The 23,049-nt window shown below is 37.5% G+C and overlaps 3 protein-coding genes and 1 long non-coding RNA gene across 13 annotated transcripts; 3 read left to right on the forward strand and 1 right to left on the reverse strand.

Moving 5' to 3' along the window:
* The first annotated feature begins 1 nt into the window (after position 1).
* Positions 2-11,901, forward strand: EMB2744 (Pentatricopeptide repeat (PPR) superfamily protein). 9 transcript variants are annotated; one of them, XM_086593529.1, is made up of 12 exons: positions 2-2,137; positions 2,261-2,371; positions 2,585-2,784; positions 2,866-2,987; positions 3,109-3,389; positions 3,730-3,780; positions 3,872-3,924; positions 4,175-4,212; positions 8,771-9,080; positions 9,548-9,639; positions 9,839-10,124; positions 10,201-10,775. In XM_086593529.1, exon 1 carries the CDS (start codon positions 2-4, stop codon positions 2,072-2,074), a length of 2,073 nt encoding a protein of 690 aa, XP_086449655.1. In that variant the 3' UTR covers positions 2,075-2,137; positions 2,261-2,371; positions 2,585-2,784; positions 2,866-2,987; positions 3,109-3,389; positions 3,730-3,780; positions 3,872-3,924; positions 4,175-4,212; positions 8,771-9,080; positions 9,548-9,639; positions 9,839-10,124; positions 10,201-10,775. The 9 variants fall into 9 exon arrangements, 8 of the variants coding, with proteins under 8 accessions (XP_086449655.1, XP_086449630.1, XP_086449637.1 ...); XR_015213065.1 differs by lacking the exons at positions 2-2,137; positions 2,261-2,371; positions 2,585-2,784 and adding exons at positions 9,171-9,475; positions 11,407-11,501; positions 11,710-11,901 and having other exon boundaries at positions 2,795-2,987; positions 10,201-10,935; XM_086593504.1 differs by lacking the exons at positions 9,548-9,639; positions 9,839-10,124; positions 10,201-10,775 and adding an exon at positions 9,171-9,475.
* A 757-nt stretch (positions 11,902-12,658) lies between these two features.
* LOC147522455 (uncharacterized) lies at positions 12,659-13,656 on the forward strand. The gene is made up of 3 exons (XR_015213066.1): positions 12,659-12,763; positions 13,007-13,133; positions 13,270-13,656. It is a non-coding gene; the product is annotated as an uncharacterized LOC147522455 (long non-coding RNA).
* A 187-nt stretch (positions 13,657-13,843) lies between these two features.
* Positions 13,844-15,129, forward strand: LOC147522456 (COP9 signalosome complex subunit 5-like). Of its 2 annotated transcripts, none has more exons than XM_086593556.1 (3): positions 13,844-14,128; positions 14,210-14,543; positions 14,641-15,129. In XM_086593556.1, exons 1-3 carry the CDS (start codon positions 14,106-14,108, stop codon positions 14,974-14,976), a joined length of 693 nt encoding a protein of 230 aa, XP_086449682.1. In that variant the 5' UTR covers positions 13,844-14,105; the 3' UTR covers positions 14,977-15,129. The 2 variants fall into 2 exon arrangements, with proteins under 2 accessions (XP_086449682.1, XP_086449688.1); XM_086593562.1 differs by having other exon boundaries at positions 14,114-14,160; positions 14,232-14,543.
* Positions 15,130-20,744: 5,615 nt separating this feature from the next.
* Positions 20,745-21,520, reverse strand: LOC147522457 (putative calcium-binding protein CML46). Its single transcript, XM_086593565.1, has one exon. The coding sequence runs from the start codon at positions 21,404-21,406 to the stop codon at positions 20,813-20,815; it is 594 nt and encodes a 197-aa protein (XP_086449691.1). The 5' UTR covers positions 21,407-21,520; the 3' UTR covers positions 20,745-20,812.
* Positions 21,521-23,049: the final 1,529 nt, after the last annotated feature.

A 23,049-nucleotide genomic window follows, 5' to 3' on the forward strand; every position in this document is an offset into this window, starting at 1 on the left:
CATGATGCCCACCCGGCCAAGACCATCCTACAATCACACTCTTGTCATAAAACTACTTAAATTCTCAGCTGATACAAAAAACTTAAAATTAGGCCAAACCATTCATGCACATTTACTCATTTCCACTCCCAACACGCAACTAAACATAATACAAACCAACTCATTAATCCATCTTTATGTCAAATGCAACCAACTTTCATTAGCTCGTAAACTGTTTGATGAAATGCCCGAAAGAAATGTCGTTTCTTGGAGTTCTTTAATGGCTGGGTATTTCCATAGTGGTGGGTCTTTGGAAGTTTTGAGATTGTTTAAATGTATGAGTAATTGGGTGTTTTTTTGTCCTAATGAGTATATTTTTGCTACTGTTTTGTCGTCGTGTTCTGCGATTATGGCGGTTAAGGAAGGAATGCAGTGTCACGGGTATGTGTTGAAGTCGGGGTTGGTGTTTCATTCGTATGTGAAAAACGCACTTATTCATATGTATACTAGGTGTTTGGACATGGAAGGGGCTTTGGGGGTGTTTAAAACTGTGCCGGGATCGGATGTTCTTTCTTATAATTCGATTATTAACGGGTTTGTGGAAAATGGGTATTTGAGCGAAGCATTGGAGGTTATGTATTATATGGTGGATGAGAATGTCGTGTGGGATCATATTACTTATGTTACTGCTCTTGGTCTTTGTGCTCATTTGAAGGACTTGAAATTGGGTTTACAGGTTCATAGTCGAATATTGAGAGCAGAGATTGAGATTGATGTGTTTGTTGGTAGTGCTGTTATAGACATGTATGGGAAATGTGGTAAGATCCTTGGGGCAAGAAATGCTTTTCATGGATTACATGATCGGAATGTTGTCTTGTGGACATCAGTTATGGCTGCGTATGCTCAAAATGGGTGTTTCGAGGAGGCTTTGAATCTCTATCAGCAAATGATGCTTGAGGGAGTTCAGCCTAATGAGTATACGTATGCTGTTTTGCTTAATTCCTGTGCTGGGCTGTCTTCACTGAAACACGGAGATTTGTTGAATGCTCATGCATTGAAGTCTGGATTTAAGGACTATTTGATCGTTGAAAATGCTTTGATCAATATGTATTCCAAAAGTGGAAGCATTGAACATGCGAACCAAGTGTTCTCCAATATGATCTATCGAGATCGTATAACATGGAATTCGATGATCTCTGGATACTCCCATCACGGGCTTGGTAGGGAAGCTCTTTTGGTCTTTTATGGGATGTTAGCAGCATCAGAAGTTCCTAACTATGTGACCTTTATCGGGGTGCTATCTGCTTGTGCACACTTAGGTCTTGTGGATGAGGGATTCTACTATTTGAACCAGTTGATGAAAGAAAAGGGCGTTGAACCTGGGTTGGAGCACTACACTTGCATTATCGGACTTCTGGGTAGGGCTGGACGATTCAATGAAGCTGAGAATTTCATGAGGTCTATCTCAATCAATTGGGATGTTGTTGCATGGAGAACCTTGTTAAGTGCTTGCCATGTCCATCGTAATCTTGGTTTAGGAAAGCAAGTTGCAGAGATTATACTAAAGTTGGATCCCGATGATGTGGGAACATATATCCTGTTATCTAATATGTACGCCAAGGCAAGGAGATGGGATGGAGTTGCGAATGTTCGAAAGTTTATGAGGGGAAGAGAGATAAAGAAAGAACCAGGAGTGAGCTGGATACAGGTGAAGAACAACACCCATGTCTTTGTTTCAGAAGACAAGAAACACAAAGAGTCAATTCAAATCTATGAGAAACTTGCAGAACTTTTGTCACAGATTAAACTTTTGGGATATGTGCCTGACATCGCTACAGTGCTACACGACGTGGAGGATGAACAAAAGGAAGAATACCTTAGCTTTCACAGTGAGAAACTTGCAATAGCTTTTGGCCTTCTCAAGACTCCTTCAGAAGCACCTATCCATGTAATAAAGAACCTTAGAATGTGCCATGATTGCCATATTGCAGTGAAACTCATTTCAGAGGTAACAAGAAGAAAAATAGTTGTTAGAGATGCTAATCGATTCCACTGTTTTCAAAGTGGTACCTGTACTTGTGGGGATTACTGGTGATTGTCGTTACTGATTTTATCATCAAGGGAGATGATTTGGAGGAAACCACTGTCTTCTAGACCGGTAAATATTATTTCATATGCTAATGCACTTGTACTTTTTTATCCTACACTGACATCTTAGGGGAGAACTCCAAATTAAATTTGATATTTTTAGAAAGTAACAAAAATGTAAAATAACTGACAGGCGTCTGAAACTTGTAAAGTGGAGATCTCACAGGCTTCACAGCTCAAAATGGAGGTCTTGATTTGTGGGCTCACAGCATATTGTATCATTTATATCTCTGTCGATCTAATGGTAAATGTATTCCCTTATGTGTCTTTCATTTGCAGGACCTGTCTGTTTTTTGTTGTTCGGATAAAATTATTCTTAGCGACCTTGCTTATAGAACTAAGGTGCAGGTGGCCTGTTATATATGACAGGAAACCATGTTTGTTGTTTTCTAGTCTTGTTCAATGGTGTTACTGTTTCTGTATGTTGTTAGTTCTGATGTACATCCAACTATTGCAGAATGTGTAGGCCCATTACATGTTCTGCGTTGTAAATCGTAATGCTAATATTGCCACCACATCTTTGTGAAAGACCAAACTTGTACTCATTATGCAAATGCCAAGGCAGCTGGTAGGGTTTCAGTAGTTGGTCCGATAGAACAGATATTCGTTGCTCTCGTGTTGTCAAAACACCAGAGAATGAAGTTGGTGGAAACACAGGTAGTGATGTTTTGTTTTATTTGTCTGTTGTCAAGTCCTATACCATTCATTCTTTTTTGTTGTTTTGGTTTTTTGGTTTAGGTACTATTCTCCTCCTATCATATCATGTTGCTGTAAACATGCCGAACCGGTGTCATTTTTATCAGTGTGAAAAGGAATTTCATCTTGGCAGTTTGACGAATCACCATATGGGAGATATGGAGGTGCATATTGTTTGTTGGTTATTTCGGTTATCTGTTGCTTTCTGTGGAATTTTTTATGCTGTAGATTGAGATGCTCATTTGCCAGAAGGGAAGTGTGGTTTTATAGCTGACACTCCAACAGGATTAATTCTGCACTGCAGATGTGTGTACTCTGTTGATCATAGGAGCTCCCTTGTTCTACTAGAAAACTAATAACAATGAAGGGGAGGAAACAACTCACAGTCTTGGTATTAGATGGAGGCTTCTTATAAGAGAGAAATTAGCTTCTCCTTGGGGTCAGTCATTGCTTTCCATGTCTCTTGCATTCTTCATGCAAGTGTTTGTGCATGCTACATCATGATAGTTCTCCAGCATGCCTAACAGCTAGAAACACAGAATTGTGCAGTTACCTGAGGTCAATAGGTACTTCTCAATTCTAACTCGTTATTTATGCTAGTTCTATAAGCAATGCTTTGTAGTTTACACTACACCATATCAGGATATTAGCAACGCCACCAATTTTTACTTACCAACACTTATTTACCGTTGTAGGCTTAGTAACGCTTATTTAGCATTGGATAGTTGTAAATGTTTGTATAATTATTACAATTTCCAGAATTAATTTGTTACCCTTCTAAACCGTTGGTTATCTGTTGAAAAATTGAAGACTGGGAATACATTAGAAAGTTTTGGGAGAGGGAAACGAAAATATATCGCGCTCTTCTTAGAAAATATATGTCAAACTCTTCATTCTAATTTTCAGGAACTCATAACAACTCGAACTTTGAAGAAAAGCTAGGGCTTGCCAACGCAGGTAAAATTAAACTCTTTACTCTCTCTCTTTCTTCTCTTTGTTTACCCTCTCGGCCTAAACGGTTTATTCTCTTTTTGATGTTCGTCCATAGTAGCACTTGGTGCCACTGCCATTGCCATTGCCACTGTCGTTACCACTTTTAAGGTAACTACTTTCTCACCTTCTTCTTCCGTTTCCATTAGCAATGAAAAGGAGTGAGTTTTTCACAAAAAAAAAAAATGGTTTTATTGCTTTACTGGTTTGAAGGATTTGTTTCCATCTTAGTTTTGGATGGGTTGATGCTATTTGATTCATTGTTACTGCAAATTTTATAAAAAAAATTGTTTTTTTCTACTTGAAGGATCATTCTTCTGTTGCTTTATTGACGTTCATCTGTATTTCATTCTTCATCTAGGAACCAACAATTCCGAGAAGTTTTTTTCTTGCTTGAAGGTACATTTTTTAGATTAATATGATTTTGCGTAAACTGTTACAGTTCTAAAATGGCAGCAAAATATTCACTTGGCGTCCTTATATGATTGGCCAATATGATATTCATGGGGATTTAACAGGGAGTCCTTATATATTATGTATGTGTTGTATGATGTTACGTTGGACTTGATCTTCCTGGGCTTTCTCCTTATACTATGGGTCTATTATGTTTTTTGTAATTTTGCTTATGATTTTGTTGCTGAATATAGAAGTATTTGCTATTGTTAATATGAATTTGTTTGTGCACTTGTTGGCTTTTAATGCAAAGGAGATTCCTGATGCAATTTGTTTATACTCTTGTTGCTCTACACTTGTGGATCAATGTATACTTGTTCTATGTATCCTTAGGAGTTAATTGGTAGTGTACACACCAATTACGTAGTTAGTTAATTATATTTATAGCTATTCTTTTAATATCATAGACTTAGCTAGAATTTTGAGAATACTAGTGCTGCTTGCTACCTAGGCCAGCTGCGTTGGACCAACTTAGAGCTTATTTTTGATGTAGTTGGAGTCAAATTTAGGATTCAACGACTTACACAAAAGCCTTAGTACTCTGTGTCTATATTCAAGGTTTGATTGTGTATTATGTTGTATCAAATCGATAGATTACACAATGTGCTTGTTCAACCTCCCATATGTCTAATTTTGCAGAATGTCTCGGCCAATTCAGAAAGAGTGGATGAATGAATTGGACAGATTTGGAGATGTGTACAAACAAGGGGTGGTTGATTTCATTCAATTTGCGTCTGTGAACAACCGCGGCTCGACCACGTGTCCTTGTCCTTGTATAGAATGTTGAAATGGAAAAAGCTTTATGTTTGGTACAATCTCTAGACATTTGATTAGGTACGGGATGGATAAGAATTATCGTGTATGGTTTTACATGGTGAGAACCCATGTACGGATCCGGTGGTGGAGCTAGTGATTGAAGAAGAAAACACTGAGGCTGAAGGGCTTGGGATGGGGAATTTTGTTGATGCTTTTTATGGAGTGCATGAAGTAGTTGCAGGTGATTTGAATGAGGATGAAGAAAATCATATGGGGGATTTTGAACCACCACCTGTTCTTGAACCTGATTTGGGGAAGAGGTTACAAGAAAATGGCGGAACAAAAGCTATACCCTTCATGTGAGGCTCGTGTTACTACACTTTCGGCAATTGTTGACCTTCATAACTTGAAGAAGGAATATGGTTGGTCGGGAACTAGTGTATCTGCACTTTTGTCTCTTTGGAGGATATGGTTCCCAAAAAGGAATCACTTTGCCATCAAAGTACCCTGTAATGAAAACAATGTTGAAAGAGCTAGGAATGAAAGCCACAAGTATCGATGCATGTGAGAACAATTGTATGTTATACTGGAAAGATGATGCTAAGTTAACGAAATGTCGTCAATGTAAAGCACTCAGATACAAAGTGAAAGAAGGAAAGATGGGTAAGAAAGAAACAAAAGAGCCGAATAAAGTTTTGAGACATTTTCCCTTGATTCCAAGGCTCAAGAGGTTGTACACTATCCCATGGATAGCGAACGAAATGACATGACACGATTGAGCTACACCTTCTTGGGATCATATGCGGCATCCCATCGACTCAATCCAAATGGAAAAACATGTAAAAGAGTTGGCCCGATTTTGCTTTCGGGGAAAGGCGTAATGTTTGGCTTGGAATTGCGAACCGATGGTTTCAATCCCCGCGGAATACAATCCACTAGCTACGGTTGTTGGCCCTGTTTACTTGGTACTTTATAATCTCCCCTTTTTCTTTATGTATGAAACCGAGTTCCAAATGATGTGTTTGTTGAGACTGGCGGAAGGCAGGCGGGTCAAGATATCGACGTTTTTCTTCAGCCATTGTATGAGGAGATGGAACAGTTGTGGAAGGAAGGGGTGTTGGCTTATGACATGCATAAAAAACAACAGTTTACCTTGAGAGCTATGCTAATGTGGGGTATTCATGATTTTCCTGCTTTTGGAAACTTAGCGGGCTGCATAACACATGGTTATAAAGCATGTCCGATTTTTTCAGATAACACTGAATCGATATATCTTGAGCATGCAAAGAAGATTGTTTACACAAACTATTGCCCCTTTCTTCCGTTGGGTCACCCGTTTCGGTCAGACAAATACTTGGGACTTAAAACTGAAAGGTTGAACATTGCTCTACTAAGGTTAAATGGAGAAAAAGTTATGCAGCAGGTGAGTCATATCAAGTATAATCCGGGTAAAATCCCAACAGGTAGCAAAATAAGCACATCTGATATGAATTTGGATAATAGTGTAGATGATGAAGATGTTCAAGTTACAGAGGCTTGGTATAAAAGGTCTATTTTTTGGGATATGCCCTATTAGCCCACTCATAAATCCCGACATGTTGATGTGATGCATACTGAGAAAAATGTTGCGGAACATCTACTAAATTACATTCTAGACAAGAAAGACAAGTCAAAGGATACAGTAGGTGCGCGAGAAGATATGAAGAAGATGCGAATTCATAGTGGTCAGTGGATGCAATCAGACCCAATCACAGGGAAACTAATAAAACCGAAGGCTCCATTTGTCTTAACTAAAGACGAGAAGTTAAACTTCTGCAAAATTTTGAAGGACTTGAAGCTTTCTTCTGGTTTCTCATCAAATCTGAGCAACATTGTCACTTTAAATCCACCTGGTTTGCTCGTAATGAAATTACATGACTATCATGTCATTATGTGTTATTTGCTACCTGTATTGGTTCAACATGTTTTTCCTAAACATCGTGACCTGCGAAGAGCTATTCATCAGATAAGCTTATTTTTCAACTTGTTGTGTTCTAAAGTTTTAGTCCGGCAACATATCCAAGAGGCCAAGTACATGGTTGCAAAAGCATTGTGCGTGCTTGAAAAATATTTTCCACCATCGTTTTTGATATCGATCCACCTCATGGTGCATTTGGTGATGAAGCTACTTTGTTAGAACTGCATCAAAGGTGGATGTTTCCATTTGAACGGTATGTAAATTACTTTTACCTTAATATCTTCTCTAGCTTTTTCTATAATTGGATTTTAAAATTGAAAGTGTATACTTAAATTTCTTATTCTAATAGGGTGATGAAAGAGTATAAAAATATTCCCAAAGAATAAACGATATGTTGAAGGGTCCATTCTTGAGTCGTATATTGTTTCCGAAGTCGGTTTAAGTATGCTATGGAGTATATGCCCAATTCGGGGATGGAAATCATAAATCAAAGCGTGTGGCCTTTCGGATAAAGATGGCGCAGTATAGTGATGAAGGGCCTTTGCTTTCGATGGTAAAGATCAGGACCACAAGTGTTAAACAATGGATTCAAATACGTAGATGGGTCTTGTTTCGACTAGATGTCGAAAAGCTTGATGATTACTACAGGTGTGTTTTTTTTTGACACATTTGGTTTCTAAACCCACTCTAGTACTCTACATGAAAATACTCATGCGTAATTGCATGAACGATTTGTGGTGAATACCGCTCTTTACAATTTCGTAGTAGAGAAAAAGGGGTTGCAAAGTCAGAAGTGTAGATACAAAAAGATTTCATTGTCTGGTTATATAACAAGGTATTGTTTAATTCATCTATTAGTTAAATAGGAAATCTGAAGTTAGTAATATTAGCTTTCTAACTATCGTCTTTTTACAGTTATTGGCTGCAAACGACACCAAGAGTGACTTATGGTGATTAGTTGAAGGACCATTGCACCAAGCTAAAACGTATGGGAAGTACCGCATCAATGGTTTTGTCTTTTCTACTAGGTCGCATGATGAAACAATTGCCACATAAGATAGTGGTGTTTGCATGGAGGCAATCACTTTGTTTACGTCAAGTAGGAAAGACAAAAATCCAGTGGATGCATCGACGAAGTGGTATGGGGTTATTGAACAAATATTAGAGCTAGACTATACAGACTTTCAACAAGTAGTCTTTCATTGCAATTGGGTGAGGGTGGAGGACAAGACCAATGGTTGCAAGCTCTGTCCAGACTCTAATTTGGTGTTGGTCAATCTTAATAAGATGAAAAGTGTTGATCAGTACTTTGATGAGCCGATCATTCTCGCTTCCGAAGCTAGTCAAGTGTTTTACTCGAAGGACTTGAAAAATCCTAATTGGTCGGTAGTCATCCATTCACCGAGGCGATTGACGTGTGGAGTTGACTCACTAGATGTACCAACTGTTTTCCGATCTACCCTTGGGACCAACCTAATTTGAAGCTTTTGATGAAGTGTTTAACCTGATTGTAATTGTTGTAGTTTCCAAACTATGATACAATTTTTTGCTTTAAAGTTTTCAGTCTTAATATGTATGCTATTGTGTATATTATTATTATTATTCATTTTGTTTGTTATGTATCTCTCTGGGGTGGGGTTTATTAAATTGGTGGTATGTGTGATAAGGTAATGAAATACTTTTGTTTGGATTGAATTGTGTATAGACTTTTATTTATTCTTCTTTCTCACCTTTCATGATTATATTTTTCAGTACCAGACTACTAATAGACTATTTTGCAATATATGTTAGGATTTCATTTGAAATGGTATCAGGTCAACCACAGCCTAGTGCATCTCAACCTTCTAGTTCTGCCTCACATGCATCACAGCCTTCTACTTTAGTTTCACATGCATCTCAGCCTTCAGGCGACATGCAAGAATCAGAAAATGTTAGGAAGTTACCTGTGTTGATTGATATTGATGGTGTTGTCGTTGGTGATAATGCCTCCAGATGGAATACTCGTGTTGGTAGTCTCATTCGAGCTCGTATCCCAGTTAGTTACATTGATTGGAGGCTTGTACATCCTGACTTCAAGGATAAGGTTTGGAATGCCTTAATGGTAAGGTTTACCTATGATTTTTTTTTAATGCATACTAGACGTTTTGAGTTCTAGCTTCATTCGCATTACTATATAACTTGTGTTTTACAGCGTGAATTTGAAGTTACAAATGTCGACTAAGCACTAGCTCGTTCACATGCAGAAAAAAACTTTTGTACTAAGTTTAGTTATGGAAAATGGGTCTTGAGAAAAGATATATTGAGTAAGTTTGAGACCTTAGAAGAACAAATTGCCGCATGCCCAGCTGGCATTGATCCAAATCATTGGGAACAATTTGTAATATATGAGAACACTCTTGAAGTGATGGCAAGAAATGCGAAGAATGGTGAGAATATAAAACTGAATGATTCTTGACATACACTTGGGCGGGATACGTCAACATGTTGCATAAAATGGTAGGTGTCTTTCCATAAAATTTTAAATTTTGATCACGATATGCTAACAATTATTTACCAATGTACATGTAGAATAAAAAAAATCCTGACAAGATACACGAACGGGTAGACAGCTGGAAAGCAGGACATGAACGTCTGTTTTGGAGAGCGCTCGAGCCCGTTATGTGAGTTTGCATTTCACTTGAGTTCCAACTATAAATTTGATAAGTCTTTGGGATAGTATTTCCCTTTGTAAATGATGCATGAACTAGTGTGCAGGCAGTTAGTTCGTTACTTTGTTATTATAGACAATTTTTTCTCGATTGATTTACCTTTTGTACTAACTTGTTAGTTTTGAACTAATTTCCATGGAAAACACTATAGGAATTGGTGGAGGCTGCTTAAAAGAAAAGAAAAAATGCAACTTCAAGTGGAGAGGGCAGTGCAACTTATCTTGATTTTGATAATGACGAATTGACCGTAATCTTCGGAGCGGACAAAAGGAGTAGGACTCGTGGAATCAGCTCTAACCTCTCTAAGAAGCAATTAAAACGTACAAGTATTGCGAAGGTGATGTTAGCACAAAGCAAGGTCTTCATCAAATTCTGAATTTAAGGGTGAAATGAGTGAGATGAAGTCCCCCATAGCTAGAGTTGAGGGTGTGTTGATGGTGAGTTTGCCTTAAATATAAAACTTATTGCTTTCATCATATATATAAATCTTAGTTTTGTCATTCATTTTGTCAGGATATGCTTAAGCTTGTAACCAACAATGGAATGTCGAATAGTCAACCGATGTTGGTTCTAACTCAGTTCGCCGTCCGTCTCAACAGAATTTAATGAATATGTTTGAATTTGTGAACCCTCCTGTTGAAACGTTGAGTCCACCTCTTAAGGTTATCCTATCAGGTAGAGATGGTGTTCCAGTTGCTAGGGGATATGTTATGACAACCACCACTAATATTTGCCATGGCAGAGACGTCCTTAGAGGGGAGAAAAAGACCTACATCCAGGAAGTCTTGGCTCCCAATGCTCCTATTTATGATGGACCTCAATTTGGCTGCTCGGACCTTAGTGATTTTGTTGAAGGGGGGCCTTTGATTTGGCTTGAATCAAGGTTGCAATATGAGTAATCTATTGTGTGGGATATGCAAACTTCATCTATTTTGGTTTTTTGAGTATGTTTTTTGTAAGTAATGGTAAGAGCCTTTTGCAAGATGTAAGAATGACATAACGAACTGGTGCACTATAGCTTGTTATGATGGTTATGATGGCTAGATGGTTTATAAGAATGTTTATTGTCTGAATGTTTTATTATGAAAGTTTTTTGGTTTTTTGCAGGTTGAAGAGATAACAACCCCGTTTTTAACTCCGCCAGTGCAAAGTAATGAAAGTCTTTGTGCTGCCGGTCCCAAGCCCGGATAAAGGAGGAGGGAGAATAGTGGAACCTTGGAATGAGTGTTGCTGTCATGGTAAGAATAGGTATGAAATTCTGGCTAGATGGTATTAATTTCTCTACTCAGTCCAGCTCTATTTTTCTGTTTTGCTGTATTGGTTTTTGTAGTCAATAGTGAATTTGCTAATTTTTCATTTTGGAAAAAAAAAAAACCAAATCTTTTTGTTTGTGACATTGTTTGACCTCAAGTGAACTTTTGTGTGTTAGAAAATGACTAATTATTGACCAATTATAGTCTTTTCAAGCAATTAGTGATGAGGGAGAGTGAATTGTATGTGGTAAACATAATTTAGGTGTGTTAGAAAATGCTTAATGTATTGCCTGGGAAATAGTTTTTGTTTGCTATTGGAATAAGGCCACTAAGCTGAACATACACCGTTTGATTAGTGAGAAAAAGAGCTCCTTGTTTATATATTTTGTTGTGGTGTTGGAACCAGTTTCTTTTTGCTATCTTTTTTCATTGGATAACATCTACTTGGTTTCTTTGGTTGATACAGACTCCCGTAGGTTTTCACCACTCCAGATCAGAGCCACAGAAGAGACATTGGGTTCTGTTGAAGTTGGAGAGGTGTTCTCGGACATAAAGGAAAAGGTAAATGACACCTTATTTTACTGATTTTATATCTTTCCGTATGGAAGAATAGTAGAATAATAACATTTGTATTTCACCATGGGGGACTTGGTCACTCATTGATCATCTATTCATCCCTCTATTTTTAAACATGTATCTAAATCTTTTTACCAATATTAGTTCCAGCTTTTTGCCGACTCTAAACTAACCTTTCTACAATCATTAATAGTGGGAGGCGGTTGAAAACAAATCCACAGTACTTATCTATGGAGGTGGGGCTGTACAGAGGTATAAAGGCAATTTGTTTCACTTGGGCAATTTAATGCCGGTTAATAAGTTCTATTTTTCGGTACTATTTCAAAATTAAACTAGGGAAGAATGTGATGGAGTGGATCCTAGAGGGTAGTTCAATCGATCTAGAATCAGTCTTTGTTAATTATTGATGCAATTTAGGTAATGCTCTGGATTTTAAGCAGACACGGGGATTTTGGTAATGCAATTTAGGCAATTTAGGTAAACATTTTCTTTTTGGCAATCAAAAAACGTTCCTCAGCAGCCAGTCCAATCCCCAAACCCTTTCAAAAAAGAAGAATGGAACTTAAAGCAGGACTATCAGCACTTATCACTGGTGCTGCGTCAGGAATCGGTAAAGCAATTAGTTTAGCACTAGCGAAAAAAGGAATATATATAACAATCGTGGATTTCTCCGAAGAGAGAGGGAAAGAAGTTGCTTCAGAGATTGCCAAGTTTCATCATAATACTAACTTAAATTTTCATCCATCAGCTATTTTCGTCAAATGTGACGTCACTAATACAAGTAAGAGAATGTTTATTTCATTTATTTACATATGGTGAATATATATATTTATTATAACATGAGGTAATAATTGGTAATGGTACGAGAGAGAAGTGGCGGCCGCTTTTGAGAAGCATTTGGAAACATATGGAGGATTGGATATATGTATTAATTGTCTTTGGTATAAGTACTCCTATATCATTTATGATGATAAAACCGATGGTACTAGTTCTTGGAGACATCTTTGTTAATGTTAACTTGGTTCTTTGTTATTACCGCGACTTTCGATTAATCTTGGTATGGGTCTTGTTTTTCTTATTACAAATATATCAATGTATTAGACATTATATAAGCCATATTCGATTTTTGTTCCATGTGCAGATACAAGCCATGCTAGGGGGGAAGAAGCAGGGTGTGATTATAAACATGGAGTCTGCTTCGGGACTTTATCCGATGCTTCCAGACCCTATATACTCTGGGTCCAAAGGTGTGTTTTCTTTTACTTTGCTTAGTTGCTATTCACTTATGAATGCATACTTGTACTTTTTCTGCTGCCTGATGCGTTGTTCCTTGTACTATCCATAGAGGCTTAATTATGATGGTTAGTTAAGCATGGCACTTTAGTTTAGAATCTGATTCATGCCACTGATATTTCATTTCAACTTTTGGCTTCAGTCCATTTATGGCATTGTATGGTTGATTGTCGATTTATTTTGGTTTTGTTGGCTAGGGTTGTTCACACTCTGAGCCACAATTTTCGAAGTGCAACTAGCATTGTGCGCACTTTGTTAAAATTACCGATTGAACCACATCATGTCCTTGTCAAAATCATTTATGCTGGTGTAAATGCTAGTGATGTAAGTTTTTTGATTCCTACCTCATGGTATATATTATTCTTTATTGACATTGGCTCATGATTTTAATTTTTGTTTTCGTTCTAAGGTATTTGGCTTCTAAAATGATTCTCTTTCTTATTAACATAAATATGTGTAGGTAAATTTCAGCTCCGGTCGTTATTTTGGTGGCAGTGACCAAGAACTGTCCTCGCGCCTACCATGTGATCTGGTTTTGAGGTGTTGTATAGTGTTAAAACCATATATTTCTAGCTAAAGCAATAATATTAGATACCCAATGGTTAGTCTTATGGAACTGGTGAGCTTGGTTCTCAAACACAACCACGAAAGCAATCAAGAACTTCAAGTGCATACTCTATTTATTTATCTTATTAAAAAAAAACATTGTCTATACAGCTCAAGGGTTTTGCATTCAGTATTACACACTCTGGAAAGTTTTTTTTAGAGTATTACACACTTCTGTTACTTTTAATCCTCTCGGCGTGCTGAAATAGGTGCTTCAGTTGATGAGTTGAAATGACGCATTTTGCAGTTGTGGGGCAATCGATTGTTTGATTAGGTGATTCGATTCTCGACTTGAAAGTAGGAATCCCTGCCGCAATTATGACTTTTGGAAGTTATTCCGAATTCATGATGGTACACCCTTTTTTTTCTGGTCAATGAAAAGGATATCATACTTGTTTTTAGAAAAATTAACAAATAAATCACTTTAGTCTTTGTGTTGTAGTTTACCATCTAACGAGGAAACTAAAGGAGTCGACAAGAATTGTTTGCTTTTGCTATTTCGATTTTGAGGAAGAGGATAAATCTACGCCCCTGTCAAACCATTGCACCTCTCCCTCCAAGAGTCTATGGTCGTTGCTTCTTTGGTGGGTCTCAACTTGTCACATTATTCATAAAAGTTTCAAACTCACTTGATCAACAACGAGATCTTTCAGCCGCAAAGACAGGTTAAACAATGAAAAGAACGAGGACATGATCGCCAAATTATTTACTGGGTGAGGATTCTCTTGATACTATACTACAATAGGTATATATATATCTGAACTTTTTCCTAATAAGTCACTTGTGTTTTGAAGGTTGTTTGTGCATATGTACCAGGAGCTGGCTTTCTCCCTACGACGAATATACCACTACGACGAATCAGCCCAGACCAAATTCCAGAAAGAAAAACCGTGGACAAATGACCCACATTATTTCAAACGTGTCAAAATATTGGCACTTGCTTTGTTAAAGATGGTTGTTCATGCGAGATCTGGTGAGAATATTGAGATAATGGGTTTAATGCAAGGGAAAGCGGATGGGGATGCTATTATTGTTATGGATGCTTTTGCTTTACCTGTTGAAACTAGAGTTAATTCTCAAGCTGATGCTTATGAGTATATGGTTGATTATTCACAGACTAATAAACAGGTATATATATATATATATTTTTTGCCAATTAAAAGATTACTACTTGTTTGCCTTTTCCTCATTTGGTTAATCTTAAGATACATGTTTTTTATGTTAGGCCGGGCAACTGGAGAATGTTGTGGGTTGGTATCATTCGCATCCGGGATATGGGTGTTGGTTATTTGGTATTGATGTTTCGACTCAGATGCTTAATCAGCAATTTCAGGAACCATTTTTAGCTGTTGTTATTGATCCAACGAGGATCAAGTTTACCTTTCGGAAAGTTGAAATTGGTGCTTTTAGGACTTATCCTGAAGGGTACAAGCCTCCAGATGAACCTGTTTTGGAGTATCAGACTATTCCTTTGAATAAGATTGAAGACTTTGGTGTGCATTGCAAACAGGTGTACCTTTTTATTTCCTTTTCCAAGTTTATTGTGATTTTTTTTTTGTGAACGTGATAGTAATAGGCAGTTAGAGTAGTAAGAGGCCAGTATTTGTATAGTGTTGTAGGTATGTTACTAAAAGACTTTGTTTGTGGACTTTGCATCTAAGATGAATGATACAACATTGTAGTTATTTGTGGGTAATTGGAGTATTTTCTGTAATGATTGCTAGTCAAATTTACTATGCTGGTGATGTTTTTTTATGTGAATGCTTATGTTGTTGCAGTATTATTCCTAATAAGTTGAGAATCTTTTGTATAAAAATTTATGATTTTTGTATATGGTGCAAGAGGGGTATCTTTTTGTAGGTTTAGCTAGTCGCTACAAAATATGGGATTATTTTTTTTTATCAGCAACGGTTCATAACCGTTACAAATAAATAGGCGGAACAAATTGAAATTTCAGTGAGATATTAGCTAACAACTTTGCAATGCTTGAGAAACGTTGGTAATATTTTTAACAAATTACTAACGTTCACAACGCGCGTTGGTGAAATAAAAAAACGTTGCTAAAGTTTTAAATTTGTGTATGAAATAGGTGTAAATAAGCGTTACAAATAAATATTGCAATGTTTAATAATCGTTGGAAAATTTGGTTTGCAACGCTTTATAACCGTTGCAAACATTTATAACACTTTATCCATACCCTATTTGCAATGCATTTTAAGCGCTTTAAAAATTATTAGTAACGGTTTTTTGCCGTTAGTAATAGCCTGTTATGGTGTAGTGTTAATTGCATGCATATCGTCTTCATCTTTCGTGGTTGCAGAGCCTTAAGTTTAAACAAGCCCTCAAGACCATAGTTCTTTTATTATGATTCTGGGTTTGCTGAACAAGGCTTGTAGATTCAGCAAAAATTCAAAATATCCATTATGGCCATGGACTTGGTACTAGCATTTTTTGGATTGCTTGCTATCATTATTTTTGACAGTGTGTTTTCAGTGGATTCAAGACCTTAATTAGTGTTAACTGTTGAGCACTAGATACCTGACTTAGATAATTGATTTGATCAAACAACCTTATAGCTATTCCTATATGCTTAGATGGTGATCTGTCTTTCTTTATCTTGCCTTAAGAAATGTAGTAATTATTATCATATTTTCCCTTCTTGTAAAATTACAATCATTATTATCTTGCTTTAAGTTTTATCCTACGTTGTTGTTTTTCTACTAGACCATACTCACGCACATGTTATCAGATAACTACGATATAGAAGGTAATTTTTAACTTCGCAGAATGTCAAAGTAAAGTTTTTGATTCAAACCCAAAGTTTCTTAAGTCTTTACTGTACAAAAGAAAGGGATCAACAAAATGTTGTTTTGGGCATGAAAAAGCCCAAGGCCCAAGTCGCCCCCTAATGCCCAAGCACGACCTAACCTAATCTTCATCTTTTTTTTTTGTGAGAAGAATGAATCTTCAACCTTTCTTTGTGAGAGAAATCTTTTTCTAAGTGAGAGAGATTGTGAGAGAACTAAACCAAGAAGAAAAGAGAGTGAACATTCTTTGTGAGTGTGAATGATACATTCTAAGTGAGTGTTGAGTGCTCCTCTTTGTAATATTGTATTTTAGTACATCTAATCTATCAAAGGCTCGCCGTGTGGACGTAGGCAAATTGCCGAACCACATAAAACTTGGTCTTGTGTGAGTATGCTTTTATCTTCTCTATTTAGTTTATATGCTTGTGTTGATATTGTGTTGATTGGGTGTTACTTGGGAGTTGTTGAATAGTCTTGTTGGTAGTTTGTTGAGATAACTTCCGCGTTAATCGCAACAATTGGTATCAGAGCGAGGTATACGATCTAGGATTTTGAGTTTTGGTGAAGAACCATAGTACTTAAAATTTGTGTAGACAAGATGTTTGATAAAATTCCCAAGTGAAGTTTCTTGTGGGTTGCTTTGTGTGACTTGTGGAAATGGCTCCCAAGATATCAAATGCAAAATTTGAAAAAGAAAAGTTTGATAAAGAAACACAAGAAAAGACGGCGAGGGTGATGTCGAATGAGATGACTTCCACAAGCAAGTGGAAGGGTAGTTCTAAGAAGATTTAAAACATGTACGGTGCTACAATTGCAAGGAAAATGGGCATTATCTATGTGATTGCCCTAGCCCGAAAAAGAGTAACAAGATGAGTGATAAGTTTGAGAATGAGGATGTTAGTGAAGCAAGTCTTGCTTCCAGCTTTGATGGGGATGATGTAAGTCTTTTGGTGTCTACACAAAACGATCACTTGACCGAAAAGTGGATTCTTGATTCTGGGTGTTCCTACCACATGTGTCCAAATAGGAAGTGGTTTGCTACCTATGAGAACTTGAGTGGAGGTTCCATTTTGATGGGTAATGACGTTGCTTGTAAGACGGTAGAAATTGGAACTATACGGGTCAAGATGCATGATGGTGTGGTGATGACTTTAACCGATGTAAGGCATGTTCCTAAATTAAAGAAGAACCTCATTTCTCTTGGTACCTTGGATTCCAAAGGCACAAGTTTATAGGAAATAGTGGAGTCCTAAAGATCATTAGTGGCTCTTTAGTCATTATAAAGGGTCAAAGATATGAAAACTTGTATACTTTGTTGGGTAGTATAATGATAAGCGATATAGCAGTAGGTAGGGGTGTAATACGGGGCGGAGTGGGTCAACCGCGGGTTTAGGGGATACAAATCCAGTGGTCCCCGATGGGGGTGGGCGGGTTGAAGTGTCTTGTCTTAGTACCATCACCCGGCCTGTTAGGTCAGCTTACGGGGCGGGTTTTGGGTGGGTCATCCGGGTCGGGTGAAAATTATCATTTTAACCCAATTTCACAAACAAAAAAACTTTTAAATTTTGCAAGTAATATATTTCCAATTCACAACATAGAGAAAAAAATGGAATCAATCAATGAAAAATAAACAAAAATAAAAAAACTTAAACTTGAACCCAAAACCATATCTGCAAATTTGAAACTTCTTTCTCGTGATTTATCATTTGTAAATTGATTATTTTCCATAGCATGATAAAATGAAGATGGGAGCGAGGATCTATGGTACAAAATAATAAAATATAAACTAAAAGAATTCGAAATTAATACAAGGATGAATAATTCATCTTCTCCAAAATTCGAAAGTTGAATTTGAACTTTTGATATTTGCCCAATGTTCAAACTTGAATATTTGAAATTGATGTTGAACTTATAAGTTTGTATTCATATCTCCCAAATTCCTACAAAAGTTAAAAGAAAATATAAACAAAATACAAGAATATTAGACTTGAGTTTTGAAATTGTGCGGGTCAACAGGGTTGGGTCAACGACTTTTGACACGGTGCGGGTCGGGCGGCTTGACAGGTCGGGTTTGAATATAGAACCTACACCCATAGCTCGACCGCGTGAAAACGGTGGTGGGTCTGTTTTCGGGTCGGTGCGGGTTTGGATGGCGGGTGAAGATCGGGTGCCCTACCGGATGATGGGTCAACGGTTTTTTTTTACACTCCAAGCAGTGGGTACATGTGGTGATAATTCTGAGTGTACAAAATTGTGGCATATGCGCCTTGGGCATATGAGCCAAAGGGGATTGTCTGTGTTGTGCAAGCGAGGGCTACTGACAGACTTGGAGAAACCAAGTATGGAATTATGTGAGTATTGTGTCTATGACAAGCAATGCAGAGTCAAGTTTAGTACAAGCAAGCACAAGACGAGAGACATCCTGGATTATGTGCATTCGGATGTGTGGTGACCCTCTAGAGTGACTTCTAAGGGAGGTAACCGGTATTATGTCTCCTTCATCGATGATTATACACGCTATGTGTGGGTATATATCTTGAAGTCCAAGGATGAAGTTTTCAAGACATTTAAAATGTGGAAAAAAATGGTTGAGAAACACACAGAAAGAAAGGTGAAGACTTTGAGGCCTGATAATGGTACTGAGTATACCTATGGTCCTTTCAAGGAGTTTTGTAAGCAACAGGGTATTGTTAAACACTAGACAATGAGGGGCACGCCATAACAGAATGGGATGGCAGAGCGGATGAATAGAATGTTGCTTGAAAGAGCGAGATATTTGCTCTCCAATGCCAATCTTGGCAAAGAGTTCTGGGCAGATGTAGTGGCCATGACATATTACTTGTATAATAGATCACCAGTTCTGGCGATAGACTGCAAGACACATTATGAGGTGTGGACAGGGAAACCAGCTGATTATGATATTTTGCGCGTGTTTGGATCTAGTGCTTACTACCATATGAAGGATATTAAGCTTGATTCTAAAGCTAAGAAAGCTATATTCTTGGGCTATGCAAAGGGAGGAAAGGGATACGGATTGTGGTGTCTTGAGAACCACAAGTTCCTGGTCAGCAGTGAGGTTACCTTTGATGAGACTTCGGTGCTACATTTTAGTAGGCCGGAGAAGGCTGGAAATAGTGGTGATTCTATAGAATCTCAAGTAATTGAGATGGAAGCGTCAGAGGATGCTATAGAGAGTGAGATTATTAATGAAAGAACTATACAACAAGAAGTAGAGCTACAACAACTTGAGCAGCAAGCTTTGACTAGATCAAATTAAGCCAAAGAGAAGTGTGAAACAAGTTACAAAGTATGGGCATGATAAGCCAGTGAAGCATTATGGTCGACCGGACTCGGTTGCCTACGCACTGAATATCGAGGGTGATGAACCAAACGACTTCGAAGAAGTTGTTAGAGATGGTCATTGCAAAGATTGGTCAGTGGATATGCATGAAATGGTGGAGGCTCGTGACAAGTTTTGTACTTGGGAATTTGTTTCATTGCCTAAGGGCAAGACGACTTTGGGTTGTAGAAGGTTCACTATAGAGTTGTGTTCCAACATTGGTTGGAGGTACTCCACAAATGGTGGAGGCTCATGCATTGTTGATTGATGCCTTTCGTAGGCATGACCCTTCGTGGGCGTGATTGCTCTTTGTGAGCATGACTCTTTGTGAAGATAGCTCTTTGTGGGTGGCTCTTCGTGGGCAAGACTCTTTGTGGGTATGGCTCTTTGTGGGCAAGGTCCTTCGGGACAATTGACGGTGAGTTCGCGATGTGGTTTGATGACGACTTGTGATTCTTGGTGGATCTTGTGTTCGGCTCGGTTTTATGTGTTAAAACCTCACCGAGGTGGAGAATGTTGTTTTGGGCCTGAAAAAGCCCAAGGCCCAAGTCGCCCCCCAAGGCCCAAGCACGACCTAACCCAATCTTCATCATTTTTTTTTGTGAGAAGAATGAATCTTCAACCTTTCTTTATGAGAGATTTTTTTTTCTAAGTGAGAGAGATTGTGAGAAAACTAAACCAAGAAGAAAAGAGAGTGAACATTCTTTGTGAGTGTGAATGATACATTCTAAGTGAGTGTTGAGTGCTCATCTTTGTAATCTTGTATCTAGTACATCTAATCTATCAAAGGCTCGCCGTGTGGGCATAGGCAAATTGCTGAACCATGTAAAACTTGGTCTTGTGTGAGTATGCTTTTATTTTCTCTATTTAATTTATATGCTTGTGTTAATTGGGTGTTGTTTGGGAGTTGTTGAATAGTCTTGTTGATAGTTTGTTGTTAATCGCTTCCGCGTTAGACGCAACATATTCCTATATGCTTAGATGGTGATCTATCTTTCTTTATCTTGCCTTAAGAAATGTAGTAATTATTATCATATTTTCCCTTCTTGTAAAATTACAATCATTATTATCTTGCTTTAAGTTTTATCCTACGTTGTTGTTTTTGTACTGGACCATTTACCATGCCCTCGCACATGTTATCAGATAACTAAGATATAGAAGGTAATTTTTAACCTCGCAGAATGTCAAAGTGAAGTTTTTGATTCAAACCCAAAGTTTCTTTAAGTTTTTTACTGTACAAAAGAAAGGGATCAGCAAAAGCTGTTCTCCATTAGTTTTACAAACTCATTAAAATCTATCTTTCCATCTCTATTCTCATCGAAAGCTCTGATCATCGTTTCGCAGTCGACTAACTTTGATCCTTCTTTGAAACCCAAACTGCAGATTACTCTCTGCAACTCACTTGCATCTACAAAACCATCTCTGTTCTCATCGAAAATGTCAAAAGCTTCCTTCACTTCCTCTACACTTGGTTCTTTCTCCTCGAACAATACTGACAGTTCATGCAAACCCAGTCTCTCCCGAGGCTTGTCTTCGTCTGGGTTACATACAATTCTCAAATTCCCCATCACCATCTCTACATCTTCTCTGCTTAGCTTTCCATCTTCTACCTTCTCCTTAAGACTTAACTTGTGCTTCAACAATTCAGAATTGGCAATTTTCTTCTCAGAACCACCCTTTGATTTGCCAACAAAAAATTCAGTTAATGATTGGAAAAAACATCGAGAACTCGAGTAAAACTTCTTAAATTCAATGATCCAATTGAGAACTCCATCAAATAAGAGAAACCAAATAAGACCAGCTAATGAGAAAGGTGACAAGGTGTTAGACGATGTCTTCTCCATTGTAAAGTACTGAGATGTATAAAACCGTTATATGGTTGTGGTTATAACAAAGAAAAGAGTTGTCAAACTATATGAAGAAGGCAGAGGTAGTCCATCTCTATATATACGTGAGACGTGAGTCGGTTTGAAGACATCAAACTTGTCAATTTTCAAAGGCAGGAAGATACCTCTACGATGCAAATTGCTAAGTGCATGGAAAAAACACTAAAATGAAGGTTCTCACCTCCTGCACTTGTGGAAATCGGGTCTACGTACCTAACTAGTTCAATATTATATGAAAAGATAAAGTATGTAGGCTGAGGCCTGCTTTATGTGTTGTCTTTTGTGTTTAAAATCTTTTTTGTAATTCCGTGGGCATATCTTTTGAAAGTTTTATGGAAAAAGAGAGAAATTGGGGACTGCAAATTCCATAGATACCCATCAAGCAAATTGCTAGGAAACTCGTGTTTCGTGTGTAGACTTGAAAAATCCACAGATCCTTAGTCAAGCATGATAACGAGTGGGTTAAGTTGATTGGCGCATCCAAAATTACTTGTTTTTTGCTATATGTTTTCCCTCGGAGATTCTTGTGAGTTTACTTTGGTCCGCTTATACTAAGATATGCCCACGTTATGATTAGTGGTCTCTTTGCGTGATTGGAATACTTCATCAGATCATCTACGGCTAATAAAGGTAGTAAAAAATTAATTACCAATCAAGATATTATTAGCTAGGCTGTTTATAACCTTATGTTACGTTGAATATCTATGCTATCAAGTATTATCAACTTACAAACTTCAATCATGCATCACAACATCACAAAAAGAAGTCACGCATTACCTACTAGAAAAGACTTTGGTCATCAGCGCTTATGACCGAAATGTGTCCAAAGTGACTGAGGACCACACATTTGATATTTTTTTGTTTTTTTTTTAAATTTTTTTAAAGATTTTTTGTGTGAAAATGCTGATGTGGATACTAAATGTGTGGTCCTCAGCTACTTTGGACGCACTTCGGTCCTAAGCGTTGAGGACCAAAGCTTTTCTCTAACTTGATACGGAAAAGACTTCGGTCCTCAGCGCTTAGAACCGAAGTGTGTCCAAAGCGGCTGTTGGTATTTTTTGTTTTAAATTTTTTTTTTGAAGACTATTGATAAACATAAATTTGAATAGCTTACCTACGAAATGAACGATGAAACTCAAAACGTAAGTAAACTAAAACTGATTATGATCCTATATTGCTTATCAAAGTTTCTACTCTCAATTCTATCGAAATAGAGTGGAGTAACAAGTTCGTTCCACTCCTAGTGCTCTAGCATGTAATTGTTTTCTAATCTAATTAGTCGTTTTTAAGTCTAATGAGAGTTTTCTTTAGGGAAATTATACTATGATACAATATGAAATTGATTATTTGAATTTAAACTACGAATGCTATGGAAATATGATTGTTTTTTAATCTAGATAAAGGATTAGAGGGGAATTGAATCCACCTCGAATCCAACTTGATAACCTAACATAGGTTCTTGTATCTCGATTCTTACGTTCTTACGGCAAGAATTTCGAGTTCTAATCCCTAGTGTTCATGACATTTCTACCAAATACTAACTAGCATGTGAGGTCGTCCACCCATTCTCATGGCGAATCACGACCTTCTAGAGACCTTCT

This window comes from Coptis chinensis, chromosome 1, assembly GCF_015680905.1.
Source record: "Coptis chinensis isolate HL-2020 chromosome 1, ASM1568090v1, whole genome shotgun sequence".
Taxonomy (NCBI): domain Eukaryota; kingdom Viridiplantae; phylum Streptophyta; class Magnoliopsida; order Ranunculales; family Ranunculaceae; genus Coptis; species Coptis chinensis.

Bases quoted from the DNA above. Each gene is read 5' to 3' on its own strand.
- LOC147522457 (XM_086593565.1), bottom strand. From the start codon at position 21,406: ATGGAGAAGACATCGTCTAACACCTTGTCACCTTTCTCATTAGCTGGT.
- EMB2744 (XM_086593529.1), top strand. From the start codon at position 2: ATGATGCCCACCCGGCCAAGACCATCCTACAATCACACTCTTGTCATA.
- LOC147522456 (XM_086593556.1), top strand. From the start codon at position 14,106: ATGATCGCCAAATTATTTACTGG. The intron at 14,129-14,209 runs GTGAGGATTCTC...TGTGTTTTGAAG, and splicing joins ATCGCCAAATTATTTACTGG to GTTGTTTGTGCATATGTACC. The intron at 14,544-14,640 runs GTATATATATAT...TTTTTATGTTAG, and splicing joins ATTCACAGACTAATAAACAG to GCCGGGCAACTGGAGAATGT.